Raw genomic sequence first — 14,769 nt, forward strand, 5'->3', positions numbered from 1 at the left:
AGAGGAGAGAAAGGTCCACTGGAGACCCAAGATCTTCAGGGAGAACCCAGGGTTCCAAATAAAGAGAAGCAGTCAGAGAATGCACAGGGAGTCTTCCCAATAGGATGAGAGATTCCATACAGCACGGTAGAGGCCAAGGCCTTAGAGAGAAATGTGGTGCGGTGACATGGAAGGACCGGGCTAACTCCTACTCACTCTTCCAAACTCAATTTAAACCTGGCTTCCTCAGGGAGCCTTCCAGGACCCTTCGGACCAGGTCGAGCTTCCCTGCTCCATGATCCCAAAGCACTCTGCCCTTCCCTTCCAGTTACACTTGTTGAACTTGCAATTACCTGTCTAATGTGTGATTTTCCCTTCGTGAGAGGAAGGCCTGTATCTGTCCATGACTGCTGGGAATCCAGCATGAACGACATAGTACCTGACGTACACAGGAGCTCACCTGATATTCAGTGCGTGGATGGATGAATGGATGATCTGAAAATTCAGGTGAAGGCAACAGGAAGAGGGAGCAAGAGTCTGAGGTAGAACAGAGGCATATAAATATAACAGTATTTCATCTTCTGAGAATTTGATTTCCTTTCACAAGTCCATACATGCTTTGTGAAGGGAGGCACGACCTACAAAGAGGGAATTCTGTCACGCTCAGCTGTCTGTGAGATAATGCATTTGCCCACTGCTGGCTGACTCAAAGTTTCACAGTTTATTTTCAACTCATTACCTATTTTTAAAACTATTGACTTGAGCTTTGCCTCTGGCTATCGGCAGTTCATCTCTCCTTATGCCTCAGCGTTCTCTCTTAAGCTCTTTTTTACAACTTAACCTCCAAAATAGTCCCAATTCCAAGTATACTGACCTGCTGTCTGTATAAACCATCAAAATACCTCAGAAGTTTCATTTCTATATTCATGTTATACCTCCAAGATGGCTTCTCACATCAGAAAGTGGCACAAAAATCCTTGGTAAACCCTTGCATCTTGATTTGAGATGCAGAAAATGTGCTTTTAGTCATTATCGGTCCATATTTACCCCTTGTTCTCTCTGTAATCAAGTCAGATTTTCTTGAACTCATAAAATTACATACCTAATATATGAAGCAAGCACTGAACTAGATGCTGGAGATACAGAGATTAATAAAATACTAGCAGGACAGAAATATATTAACAAATGCATGTCACGGACGGGTTGAGGGGAGGAGGAAGACTGCTTTCCCTGAGGGACTAGTATTAACTTCTATTATGGACAATGTGGATCATAGAACTTTGTTGGTTTTTTTCTTAATGGAATCAGAATGATAGCATAGGCAAAGTAAGATAATAATAGGTATCGTTTTCCCTCATTAGGTTATGAACAATAATATCCAGTGGTGAAATTTTATCACCGTTTATCTGTCAAAGAGAAAGAAGGGAAGGGGAATGCTCATCCCCGTCAGTGGAAATGTCATTGGCATAGCCTTTTTGGAGAGCAGTTTTTATCAAACTTTTAAATCAAAAATTTTAATGTCTTTATCTAGCAATTCTATTTCCAGGCATCTCCCCTGGAGAAATACGTATGTGTACAAAGAGCCTTTATAAGACAGTTAATTGCAGCATTGTTTAGTTTACAATAGTAAAAGACAGAAAACTACCCATATGTTCCTCAGTCAGAGATACTATGCAGCAGTTACAAAGGAGGTAAATCCATATGCACTGCCATATCGGCTGGGTAAGTGAAAATAAGTGCAAGTAGTGAGCTGGAGAATACTGCAACTTGGGCCCATTGCTGTTAAAAAAATAAAACAAAAAATTTAAAAACATGCATGCATGTATCTGCGGCAAGCACTGTTGGTTTTCTCCCAACAGTCATTCCCTCTTCCCCCTCCCTCCTTGCAAACAGAATGCCCAGAATTTTTTCAAGCAACAGGCAGATAGCAATGTGCTATCTGGGGCAACAGGTCTCACTGCCAGTCCCTGGGATGAAGCATGATTGGTTTTATAGAAAAATCGGTCCTCTTAGACAGTGATTGGTCTAGAGGTGGGCTTGTGACCCTATTCTGCCAAGGAAACGTGAGGGAAAGTCTGCAGGGAAACGTCTATCAAAGACTTTCTCCTTTGATCAAAAAGAAAAGCCCTTGGCGAGGATGTGGAGAAAAGGGCACCCTTGTACACTGTTGGTGGGAATGTAAATTGGTGTTGCCTCTATGGAAAACAGTATGGAGGAGCCTCAAAAAATGAAAAATAGAACTATCATGTATGATCCAGCAATATCACTTCTGGGAACATATCCAAAGGTAACAAAAACACTGACTCAAAAAGATATCTGTGTGTTTATGGCAGCATTATTTACAATAGCCAAGACATGGAAACAACCTACGTGTCCACTAATGGGTGAATGGATAAAGAAGTTGTGGTATACACATATATATACACACAAATACACACAGACACACATATATACACATACAAGAGAATGTTATTCCACCATAAAAAAATGAGGAAATCCTACCACTTGCAATAAAATGGACCTTGAAGGCATTATGCTAAGTCAAATAAGTCAGACGAAGACAAATATTATATGATCTCACTTATATAGGGAATCTAAAAATAGTAATAACCAAACTCACAGTAAAAGAGATCAGACTGTGGTTACCAGAAGTGGGGGTGGGAGGAGAGAGGGAATTGGAGGAAGGTGTGCAAAAGATACAAACTTCCAGTTGTAAGATACATAAGTACTAGGGTGTACTGTACATAACGTACAACATGATGACTATAGTGAACACTGCTGTGTGTGGCATATAGGAAAGATGTTAAGAGAGTAAATCCCTCTGCCACCTCCATCTATGTTATCTACTATTAATGGAATTTTGTGCAAATCCCTTTGGGTGTATTGATAAACAAATTAATATGCAAGTCATTTGGGGGGGATCTATATACTAGCTACAAATTTTCTATGCAGTAAACATGGTTTTTATATAAATTGTAAATTTATCCAACTAATTTGTTGAAATAATTCCAATGAATTGGAACTGCTAGGACTAAGGATATCCAAAATTTATAGTTTGAGTCCAGACTAGATTCCCCCCTACTATATAGATGGGACCTCATCAATCTTGCCCCGTGTTTATGTGGGTCTGTTTCCTAAAGCTGTACAAATGTTAGATTTTTAATCTTTGGTAATATGATATTACAAAGAAATTGCTTTTCTTCTTATTGTTCAGCTCAGTCATCTTCATATATACTTAATCCTTACTAGTCACTTGTGTTATTTCATTTTCTTCTGTTTTTTGTTTTTTCATTTCCCTTGGTACATCAATGTCTTTGTTACTGGTTTCTAAGAACTCAGTTATGACTGAGGATGGTAACCATTTGTCATGCAATGCAAATGAAATACCATATTTTATTGCCATCAACTTACTATGGTGATTTGTATTTTGGTTGTATATTAAAATATAATCATGTTGTGTTTTATAAAAAAGAGTAAATCCCAAGAGTTCTCATCACAAAAATGTTTTTCCTTTATTCTTTTCTTCTTTCTTTTCTTTTTATTGTACTACGTGAGATGAATGTTAGCTGAACCTATCATGGTGATCATTTCACAATATATGTAAGTTAAACCATCATGGCTGTATGCCTTAAATATAGAGTGACATATGTCAATTACTTTTCAATAAAACTGGAAAAAAGAAAAAGAAAAGCCCTGCCAGGGAAGAGACTATTTTCTCCCTGTTCCCTTCCTTCCAGCTTGGAATGCTCTTGGGTTGTGTGAGGATGTGAGACTTCAGGTACAGCAGCCATTTTGCAGCCATGAGAAACAGGCAAAGAGAACCACAGACACACTGACCAAAGATAGGGCATTGCTGAGCCACCAAATGGATTCTGAAGCCAGCCTGCCACCTCTAGACTTCATAAACATTAAATGTCCTTATGATTTAAGCCACTATTTGTCAGGTTTTCTTGCATCTGAACATATAATTGACTCAATACCCGCCCCCAAAAAAACTACTAGCAAAATATACATCCGTTGGCTAGGAAGGGAAAGAGGACTTTCACTTTTTCTTGAAATATATTTTTCCCAAAAAATATATATGAGTATTGCTTAGGTCAAAAATTGAAAAAAAAATACAGTTCAACTTTAGTAACCACATATGGCCTACATATTTGGGTTCTAATTTCCCCCATCTTATTCATTTTCCCAGGCTCTGATTCACTTATATTTTCCCTCTTTACTGTGTGTTTTGGAAAGCCACTTCAAATCTTCTGTTGAAAGACTGTATTAAAAAAAAAATGCAACAAAGGGTATAGGTACTATAATAGAAGTCCATCTCAGTCTTGTTAGATGTGCAGAGTTTGAAAGGCAGAAAAAGTAAAGGCAATGAGGAAGCATCAGCAAGAACAAAGGCACGTAGGAGAAAAACAGCTAAGTTTATTCAGGGAAATCTCAAGTAGCTCAAGATTTCTGGAGTGGTGAGAGCTGGAGAGAGGGAAAGAGGCTGAAATAAAGGGTCTTTCTAGGAGCATAGGAGTTTGAATGTCAGCTTGAACCTGACTGTGGTCATGATGATTCTAATGATGGCAGCTAACATTCACTGAGACCACGTTCTGGACCAGGTGCTGTTCTGAATCTAATAACTAGTCCTAAAAAGCAAGTCAACTTTTATGCCCTTTCCGTAGATGGGGAAACTAAACAGTTTGGGAGAGAAGAGCTGTTGAAGGATTTTAAGCAAGAGTAGCATGTTGAGATTTATATTTTTAAAACACATCTCTATACATACTTAAATATTTAGAGATGAAATGATACATCTTAGCTTTGCTTCAAAATAACCAGAGTTTGTGGGTGGGGATATAGATAAAATTCCCAGGAGCTGATCATTGTTGAAGCTGGGTGATGCATAGAAGAGGGTGTATTATACTAATCTCTCTTCTTTTGTATAATTTGAAGTTTTCCATAATAAACGTTTTAAAAAAATCTCTGGCTGCAATGTGGAGATCCAACTGAAAAGTGTGAAGTTAGGGTATTAACAGGTGAGAGCTGATGAGAGTCGGTGAAGTGGCAGTAGGATAAAAAAAATAAAAGACATTTGGAGAGAAACTAGTCTTTGTGGTGGGGGAAGGAGTAGCGAAAAACCTCAGGTTTAAAGTCAGTCTTAGGTACGTAGCTTAAGTGACGCAGTTAATGCAGCAGCTGTTAACATAATAGGGAATACAAAAACAGGTCTGGGAAACAGTGAAAGGAAGGGTGTGGAAATGTGTTCAGCTTTGGATATGTCAAGTTTGGTATGGCAGTGTGTTGGGCATCTAAATCAGTGGCCCTTTCATAGAAAATCCATGAGTATATACCTTCAATTAAATCAAACCTATTTATTTATAAATTACCTAAATGATCTATAGTAAATGTTATGTAACAAAGATACTTTTTGCATGACATGGAAGTTCTAGCATTTCCTACCCACAACCTAATGGGCTGTATTTCATACTGTTAAGAGTATGGACACACTACCCTTTGAGGACCGCTGATGGTTTTAGGACTGGAATGTTCAACCTCTCTGAACCTCAATTTACTTCCATGTTTATAGAAAATACTACTTTCCTTACAGAGGGACAATGAAAATGTCATGAGATATACATATATACTGATGTGAGCACAAGTATGGTGCCAGGGGCTGCAAAATGCTGTTTACACTTCATTCTTCCTTCTCCCCACACCTCTTGCCCCAGTCTCCATTTCCTCCAGATTAGAACAGAATAGCCAATGCTTTTTGCTTCTTGTGTGAGGAATCTGGAGATGCATTTAAGTGGACTCCCGAGTAGCTTGAGAGCTGATTACAGGTGTGAGCAAGCACTTCATTTCATAGGCATTTGCTTGCTTCCATCCCATCCCCAAGGTGAAGTGCAGAAATGCTGGTCACAAACCCCCCAGCTGGTCACTTCACTCTGCACAGGCTTAGAAAGGGTTATATACCCTCACCAGAAACACACCACACTTAACATCTAGTAAAGCAAGAGACTTCTCACAACTGAAGAAATTTTTCAAGAGGCTAATAATTCTTCAGTTCATTGAATATTAGCAGGGATTGGGCGAGAGATGAGTTGAATACACTAAAGGTCAATTCATTACTCCAAATAAATCCCATGTGGCTCTAGATGACAAAATATCATCTCACAGCTTGAGAGTCCCCCCTAAAACAGATATAAGCCACATTCATGCTATCTTAGCAACTGCCAATAGAGAAGTGGGTAAATAAGTTCATGACTGTGGCTCTTATCTCCTTGAAGAGTTACCTTGGCACTGGTTACAAGAAGGATTTGAGCTTGACTCAAATCCTCTAATCCCCATCAAGAGAGTAAAAAAATTAGAACTGGGAATTCTTTATTATGCCCCTAGTAGAGTATAAATATGACCTAGAGATGTTAACAAAGTAGAATTAAAATTTAAACTCTGGGGGCTTCCCTGGTGGCGCAGTGGTTGAGAATCCACCTGCCAAAGCAGGAGACATGGGTTCAAGCCCTGGTCCGGGAAGATCCCACATGCTGCGGAGCAACTAAGCCTGTGCGCCACAACTACTGAGTCTGCACTCTAGAGCCCGCAAACCACAACTACTGAGCCCACGTGCCACAACTACTGAAGCCCGTGCTCCACAACAAGACAAGCCACCGCAAGGAAGAGTAGCCCCCACTCGCCACAACTAGAGAAAGCCTGCGCACAGCAACGAATACCCAATGCAGCCAAAAATAAATAAATAAAATAAAATAAAATAAATTTAAACTCTGCTTCCATTATTTTTTTCTAGAACGATAAATTCCTATAAGTCTTTCACACTATGAAATCCATATGCAAAATAAGCACACATAACGCTTAGCATCCATTTCTGAAACAATGATTGAGCTGAAGCTAAAGGTAAGGTGATGACAAAAAGCTACAAAAGCCTTGCCTTCAATTACTCACATAATTTAATGCTGCCCTCTAGCAACTCAAAAGAGAAATAATATTAATAAGCCTACTGGGTCTAGGACTCTGAAATTTTTAGCCTTAGTATTATTTACGACAGAAGATGCTGAAAAAGGAGGCCACGTAGGAAGGGTCTCCACAATTGTACAGCAATAGCCCATCTTAATAGAAAATGTTCTTTTAGAAAGATGCTGGGATATGTTAACACAATCCAGCGGGCTGCTCGAGGTCATCACCCGTAGACCTGGAAGGACCTTGAAGACACTGAAGATACCCTGCACTGGCCTGTTTGTTTGTACAGTTAAGTGGGATCTATTACTTCTCTGGGCAGAGCCAGAACCATTTTTTGTCATTGGATTAACTTCCTTTTCTAACCTGCCATTTCTTTTCCACATTTTAGAAAGGAGGTGGGGTGAAATACATAATATAATGTCAGTTTTTCCTAAGAAACATAGGGACTTAAGCAAGGTTATATTATGATTAAAGAATTAATCAACTGACAAACTCGGAACCTCAATTAAACTTTTAAGTTGGCATCATGAACATTTCCAGGAAGGGGAGTGGCCAGTAATTAGTAGGACAAGCATACCAGGTTTTCATATGCCCCCCTCCCCACAAAGTAACAGTGACAATCATTTGAAGTACTAAGCCCAGAAAAGTCTTTTTGCTTCCACAACTACCTTTCTAGGAAAACCTGAAGGTTCAAAATTTATACCATTAGATCCCATGGTTCTCATAAATGTGGACTGACCTCCATGGCTCATCAGAACCTCTGTTAGCCGATACCCAGAAACACAGAGAGATCTATGCTGGGAAAGGGGGAAATACTAATCAGGGTTAACTGTGAAACAGGAGACTGTATTATTTTTGGCTACAGACAGGTGTTTCCAATCTCTCATGTTGGGTTTTAAAATGCACCCAAATTAGCATGTGTGTAGGTGGAGAGGGAAGAACCACATACACTTAGTTACAAACAAGAGTTACTATGGGTTTATTAAAACATTTCTGGTAACTTAAATAAGCACAGCTGGCTCAATATATCATTATCCTTATATTATCACTCATTCTGGAAAGTTTCTGAGAAGATTTATCAGGACGGGTTTCTCTTGTGGCTCAACTGGATCTGAGGAAAGAACAGAAGAAATTATATACTTGATTTACAGTCACTGGTCACCAACAAACAACATGCACTGGCAGTGCTGTTTTGGCAGGCAAGGCAGCTGGACTGCTTTCTCCTCCTGGCTAACGTTTTGCTCAAAATTCCGCCACCTTCAAAAATTCTTTCCCCTAATTAAGTCTATATGCACTCCCAGAGTCTCTCCTCAACATTTATGAATCTCAGAGAAGACCAAATTAGTCAATCGTGATGAACAGGCCGGTTGCAGCTCCACCTCAGAACCACCACCATATCTCAGGTGAAAAATCAAGCCATGGGAAGAGAAGCATGTCCTACTGTTTTAAATACCAAGCAGCAATTAGAGGAAGGCACAAATCTTGTACTTGGAAGTCAAAAGGTACAAACATCCAGTTATAAGATAAATAAGTACTACGGATGGGATGTACAACATGATAAATATAACGAACACTGCAGTGTGTTATACAGGAAAGTGGTTAAGAGAGTAAACTCTAGGACTTCTCACCACACAGAAAAACGTTTTTCTCTGTTTCTTTAATTTTTATCTAGACGAGATGACAGATGTTCACTAAACTTATTGTGGTCATCATTTCATGACGTATGTGAGTCAAATCATTATGCTGTACACCTGAAACTTATACAGTGCTGTATGCCAAATATATCTCAATGAAACTGGAAGAAAAAGAAATACATATATGGCGTATATGTGTACATATATGCATATGCCAAATATATATACTATATATGGCAGCAAAACTAATGACCAACCATTAACTAGCTACAAGGCAAGCCACTTATAATCTCTCAAGAAACATACAAAATAAAAGGGTTTGAGCTTACGGAAGCTATAATTATATGTGGAGATACTTATGTCTCTCAGTTAAGTCTCTTCTCCTTTGTGGATTAAATATTCAGTAATTATAATTTTGATGACCATTATGGACACAATATTAAAGATCTGCCCTCAGAAGAACAGAGCCAGGCTGTTGTGATTTGGGATAAAAAATTCCCAAGGAAGGTTCAAGTCCAACTAGGCTCTTCCTGATCTATATCCATCCCACTCCCTTAACTGAAGATAGAGCAACCCAGAGGCAAAGAAACAAAAATCAGTTAATATGGTCCCTCTGCCAATTGACAGCAATGGGTGTAACCTTAAAACTTTGTAGGATGAAAAAAAAGTGAAAGATTTTCTTACTTCAAATAATCTCTTTAAAAGTCTGAGTAATGATGCAACCTGAAAAAGTAAAAGACAAAATCATCAAAACAATTTTGTGATTACCCAGGATACTGTCAATCAGATCACAGAATGGCACTTAGGAAGACTTCAGGTGCGGAAATGTAATCACAATCACTCTCAATAGGCAGCTAGGTTACCCCTCAAGCTGACATTCTGAAGTATCCTAATGCTAATACCTCAGATTTTAGATAAAAGCCATCAGCTTGCTCCAAAGCATTACATCAGGGTCTATGAAATACCTGATCAGCCACATCCAACAGAAATGCTGTCAGTCCAACCCACATGCTAGAAACAGTCTCACTAGAGACCAATGCTCTGGTGAAAACTCTAATGGGCTTTGGGGCTTAAGAAAAGAAAAAAATCAGTTATAATAAACCAAAGCTTTGGAAAGAGAATTCCTAAGTGCAGTAAGAATCTGCATCCTTTTATAAAATCCAAACTGAAAGAACCACTCCAAAAATGACCTGAAATGAGAATGATGGAATTATCAATTTTCCCAGTACCACCCAACCATTTTCCTTTCAAAGTAAGTAAATCTATAAGCCATATTATTGTTTGCTATGTTCTCTTTTCAAAACCAATTTGTAGTCCTCCTCTTCTTCACCCCAGATTTCAGTTTCTTTGAAAGCAGGCCTTCCCTGAAGCATACAAACATAAACACAGGGTTCTATGCAACATTCACTGCCAACACATGGGAGCAAGGAAAGACGGCTATTATTTTTAAGTCACAGGTTTTCCCCCAGAGCTACCTTGTCACCTGTATCTTCTAGCAACAATGTAATTAGATTTTATTTGTTCTTGCTTTATATAGCCAAGTAGGTTGAGCACAGAAAAGAACCTGGACAGAGCACAGACTTTTGGTATCTTTGTAGTTAACATCCTTATTTACAGCTTACAGCTGCAGGAAAAGAAATACCTCTTAAAAAAAAAAAATCACTTAAATCTAGTGGAATAAATAGAGCATTGTCAAGTCAACAAAGGCTAATCTAAACATAAGGCACCAAGAAAGTGGCAGTATTATTAAAGTGGCAACTTTTCCTCAATTTGACATTTTCAAAATATAGCTTCCCCCTCTCCTCCAAAAATTCCCCAAGTAAATTTTCTGCTAGAAAAATCTTATGGTAGAAAAATGCACATTTTTTTTAGATATGACGATGGGAGTCGACTATAAACACTCTATAATTTATCAGTTAATAATTCATAATTATAATTAATAAATTACAGATCTAATAAATTATACATAATTATAGACTTGAGAATGTAACAACTTTATCTTCACATTTTCAAAAGAAGCTGAGACTTCTTTCTGACTTCTAAACATAAATAATACCTACCTATACAGCAGGGCCTTGCCCTTTTCATTCCCCAAGGCAAAATAACCACTTCTGGGAGAAAAATCCATAGTATGAACAAGAGAAATATTCTTCTTTTTAACAACTGGGAAGTTTGAAAATACTGTACAGGAAGGAAGGTGGACCTGCAGGAAATAATAAAAAGCTTTAAACTACAACAACTGGGAGCTCATCTTTCTTAAATTTTGGTCTTCATTCTGTCATTTTGCTGGAACAAAAAGTTCATTTTGATTGTAGCACACATCAAGTACAGTTCTCTTAATACAGCAAAGTGTTCCAAAATTAAAATTTGATTCTCAATGAGGTATTAACTGAGAAGGAAGGGAAGGAAGAGAAGAAAGTGCTTTCTTGATGCTGCATTAAAATGCAGCATCTAGCATGGTGCCTGGGAGGGTCAAATGAATAAGTGAATGAATAAAGTGAAAAGGCAACAGTAGAGCCCATTAATGCTCTAACTTAATAACCACAGTAAAGGATACTAAAATTTAATCACAGGAACAGATACTTCAAACATTATGAAGAGTTTGAATCCAAGACAAAGTCATATCAAATCTTCCAATATCATATAACTCCCTTTTTTTCACTTTTATTTCTCAATTTTGTGGTATATTCTTTGTCTTTTGCAATCTCTCCTTGAGGAGGGCTAAACCATGAAAACCTAGTTCATCAAGTGAAACTGTGTTCTGATTGAGAAAGAGCAGAAAGCTCACCTCAAGGCCAGGTCTCTTTCTCCAGGAAAGTCTACTTGGGGGAAAACAGGCCCAAATCCAAGCTAGGCAAGACAAGTCCTTGTCCAATTTGTGGACAAATAAAACCTAAGCACAGAAGCCGTTACCTTCAGCAGACCAGGATTTTAACAAACTCTCATTTTCACACATTCTCTAGCTCTTCCAAGAAATACACCACCTTCATACTCACATACAGAATTATCATTCAGCTATTAATCATGGTAGTCTATCATCCTTCACACTTTTAGATGAGACTTTAAACCACCCAATCAAGGTGATTTTCATAGACAAGTACCAGGTAAAACCCACTGTTAGATACACCTGTCTATTACACTGGTTTCAGTCAGTCACTAGGCCCTACTCCCCCGATAAATGCCTATTGACCATTTTTTGTCAAGAAAGTAAAGTTTACAGTGAATCTCCAAGCCATTTTCAATTATTTTCAACTTCTCTGGGAAGCAGGCTCTGTCTGCACAGCCTGGCATCAATGCAGAGGCATTAGAAGTGGTCTTGACCCATTAAAGCTAAGAAGTTCACAAAAATTGGGGCACAAGACACAAAGCAATTTTTTAAAGTTCATTTTTACCAGAAGGTAGCTGTGTATTTTTCTAGCTAAATAAACAGAACAATTCTGTTACCAAAATTATCAGAAATACTGCAGTAAATACAAACACGAAGTTTATGATGTAAATGGAGTCTCTTTAGATGTGGTGCCTTGTGCAACAAATAACCTACACAACCGTACACAGTGGCCATGGCTTCACACGACAAGCTGATGTGTTCTTCCTGATGGAGGATAAATACCAACTTATGGACAATTTAATTTTAAATTTTATCTCCCCTACTGACTTGGATATCAGGGGCAAAAAACATGTTTATGCCCTCCTAAAAGACTCAACTGTAACTATTCCCCAGCGTTTTTAGTACATCTTCCCTCAGACCAATGACCCCCACCTGGTTAGAACTAAGCTGTGCTCTAACCTCTCTTTATGACCCCTGTATTAAAAGCTGTAATTGAACTAATAAGAAAAAGTCCCATAAAAACCCAACTTCTTTAATTCAGAAAGTTCCCTTTATCTCCAACATAATTTCTGTATTACATTTAAGGGTCCAGATACCAAAATTCAACAAATAAAAGGTCTCTCATCCTTAATTTAATGGATAAGGAGTTCCACAACTTCTACAACATCCAAGATTGTAGATGTAATAACAATTTAACTTCTGAGTCTCTTACTGGTGCAATGGCTTAGATTTATATTCACTGCTTTGTGCTGGAATAACAGAACTGTTTGGATCATTATAAGAGATTGCATTTAATGACACTACCAATGTTCCACTGAGGCATTCTGAAGCTATGCCTGGCTTCTTTCCATTAGATATTATGGTTGACTACCATTTAAAAAATGGGAGTTGGCTGTTACTAATGAATTCCTTGTGTGATTTTGCCACAATAAAACACCATAAATGCTGCCATGATCACTGAAGCAAACTAGGCAGAACCAACTACTAGGCATCTTGCAGAATACATTATGTCAACAGAGATAGATCCCATGGTTTTCTAAAACAACTTACTACCATTAAAATGATAAAAGGTTAATATGTACTAGTCCACCACTACCATCACAGGAGCGGAGATTTTAAAGCTGACTTGAATTAGGATCCTCTCATTTATCAAACGATTCATTCAAGAGGCAATAAAACGCAATGCTATATTTTCCAAACACTTTTTCCAGCAGAACTCTTTCTTCCCTCAAAGAAAATCTTATGCAGAATGCCAGTACCTACCACGAGTAATACTGAAGCTGCTCTATATAATACAGGGAGGAGCTTAGCCTCCTACTTGCCCTACTTACCATCTGAAGTCCTATACACATTCTAGGGCTCTGAGGAATTTAGTTAGAAAATCATTAAAATGTTAGAAAGAATATGGAATCTAGCATCACAGTTCACTGCTCTTTACTAGCTGTTGACTTTGGGTGAGCCAATCCTCTGAGGACTGTTATTTCGCTCAAAATATTTTTGTAGAATTCTTTATAAATCTTTTTAAACTATACACTATTAAACAAAGCTGATGAAGTGTGCAAGGTTTATTTGCTGAGTAAGCAAGATAAAAATAAGAATCTCTGTAAAGTGCTTATGGTATACACATAACAATAGCACAGTGTAATGCTGCCATTCAAAGTTCTATGCCATCTGTGTACCTGGCGCACAGCAAGTAACTGTTGAATGAATGAAGAAATTGGTTCTGCCTGAAGGGTAGGAAACTTCACACAGATGGAGTGACATTTAAGCTGAACTCTGAGGTTGGGCAGAAAAGAGTCAACACTGGCCTGAGGCTGCTATCCTTAGAAAGGCCCGCTTGCAAGTGGCTCTTAGATGGTGTCTGGGAACTTGACTGGCATACAGGTCCCTACACACATGGGAAACTTTCCCTCAATGATAAGGACAGCTCACTGTGCCTAAATGATTTGTCTAATGTGGTTTACGCTGAACACTTGCCTTTACTTCTGGGAGCCTTGACTTTGGGTACCTCCTAGGCAGAGGGTACCTACATCATCAACCCCCAGTAAAAACCTTGGGCACTGAGTCTCTAATGAGCTTCTCTGGCAGAAAACACTTAACACATGTTGTCACAACTTGCTGTTGGAGGAATTAAATGTGTCCTATGTGACCTGCACTGGGAGAGGACTTGTATTAAACGTGCCCTATGTGACCTGCACTGGGAGAGGACTTGTATTAAATGTGTCCTATGTAACTTGCACTAGGAGAGGACTCTTGGAAGCCTGTGCCTGTTTCTTCCAGGCTTCACCCCATGCACCTTTTCCTTTTGCTGATTTTGCTTTGCACCCTTTCCCTGTAATTATTCTTAGCCATGAGTATGACCATATTCTGAGTCCTATGAGTCCTTTTATTTACTATTCTTTTTTTTTTTTTAATTATTTATTTATTTGGCCGTGACTGTTACGACTCTTTTTTTTTTTTTTTTAATATTTTATTTATTCATTTATTTATTTATTTATGGCTGTGTTGGGTCTTCGTTTCTGTGTGAGGGCTTTCTCCAGTTGCGGCAAGTGGGGGCCATTCTTCATCGCGGTGCGCGGGCCTCTCACCATCGCGGCCTCTCTTGTTGCGGAGCACAGGCTCCAGACGCGCAGGCTCAGTAATTGTGGCTCACGGGCCCAGTCGCTCCGCGGCATGTGGGATCTTCCCAGACCAGGGCTCGAACCCGTGTCCCCTGCATTGGCAGGCAGATTCTCAACCACTGCGCCACCAGGGAAGCCCTTATTTACTATTCTATTCACCAAACCTGGTGGAAGTCCTGGAGACCCCTGGCACAGAGCTGTCTTCACAAGTAACTTTCCAGCTATTTAAATTGCAATCATTTTACACAATTTA

At 38.8% G+C, this 14,769-nt stretch overlaps 1 protein-coding gene and 1 pseudogene across 3 annotated transcripts in view; both read right to left on the reverse strand.

Annotated features, from left to right (window-relative positions):
- The window catches only part of LOC309649851 (diphthamide biosynthesis protein 3 pseudogene), a 185,968-nt pseudogene that overhangs the window by 17,553 nt on the left and 153,646 nt on the right, over positions 1–14,769 (reverse strand). The gene's annotated exons all lie outside the window — the stretch shown is intronic.
- The window catches only part of UTP18 (UTP18 small subunit processome component), a 36,612-nt gene continuing 29,731 nt past the window's right edge, over positions 7,889–14,769 (reverse strand). The window contains exons 12-14 of one of the 2 annotated variants that reach the window (XM_082440371.1): positions 10,628–10,770; positions 9,252–9,290; positions 7,889–8,044 (exon numbers count right to left, since the gene is read on the reverse strand). In XM_082440371.1, coding sequence (XP_082296497.1) covers positions 9,266–9,290; positions 10,628–10,770 — 168 coding nt within the window. In that variant the 3' untranslated portion in view covers positions 7,889–8,044; positions 9,252–9,265. The remainder of the gene's footprint in view (positions 8,045–9,251; positions 9,291–10,627; positions 10,771–14,769) is intronic. The other variant, XM_082440370.1, reaches the window with a different exon arrangement.

The sequence above is a fragment of the Balaenoptera physalus genome (genome assembly GCF_965194825.1).
Source record: "Balaenoptera physalus genome assembly, chromosome: 20".
NCBI lineage: Eukaryota > Metazoa > Chordata > Mammalia > Artiodactyla > Balaenopteridae > Balaenoptera > Balaenoptera physalus.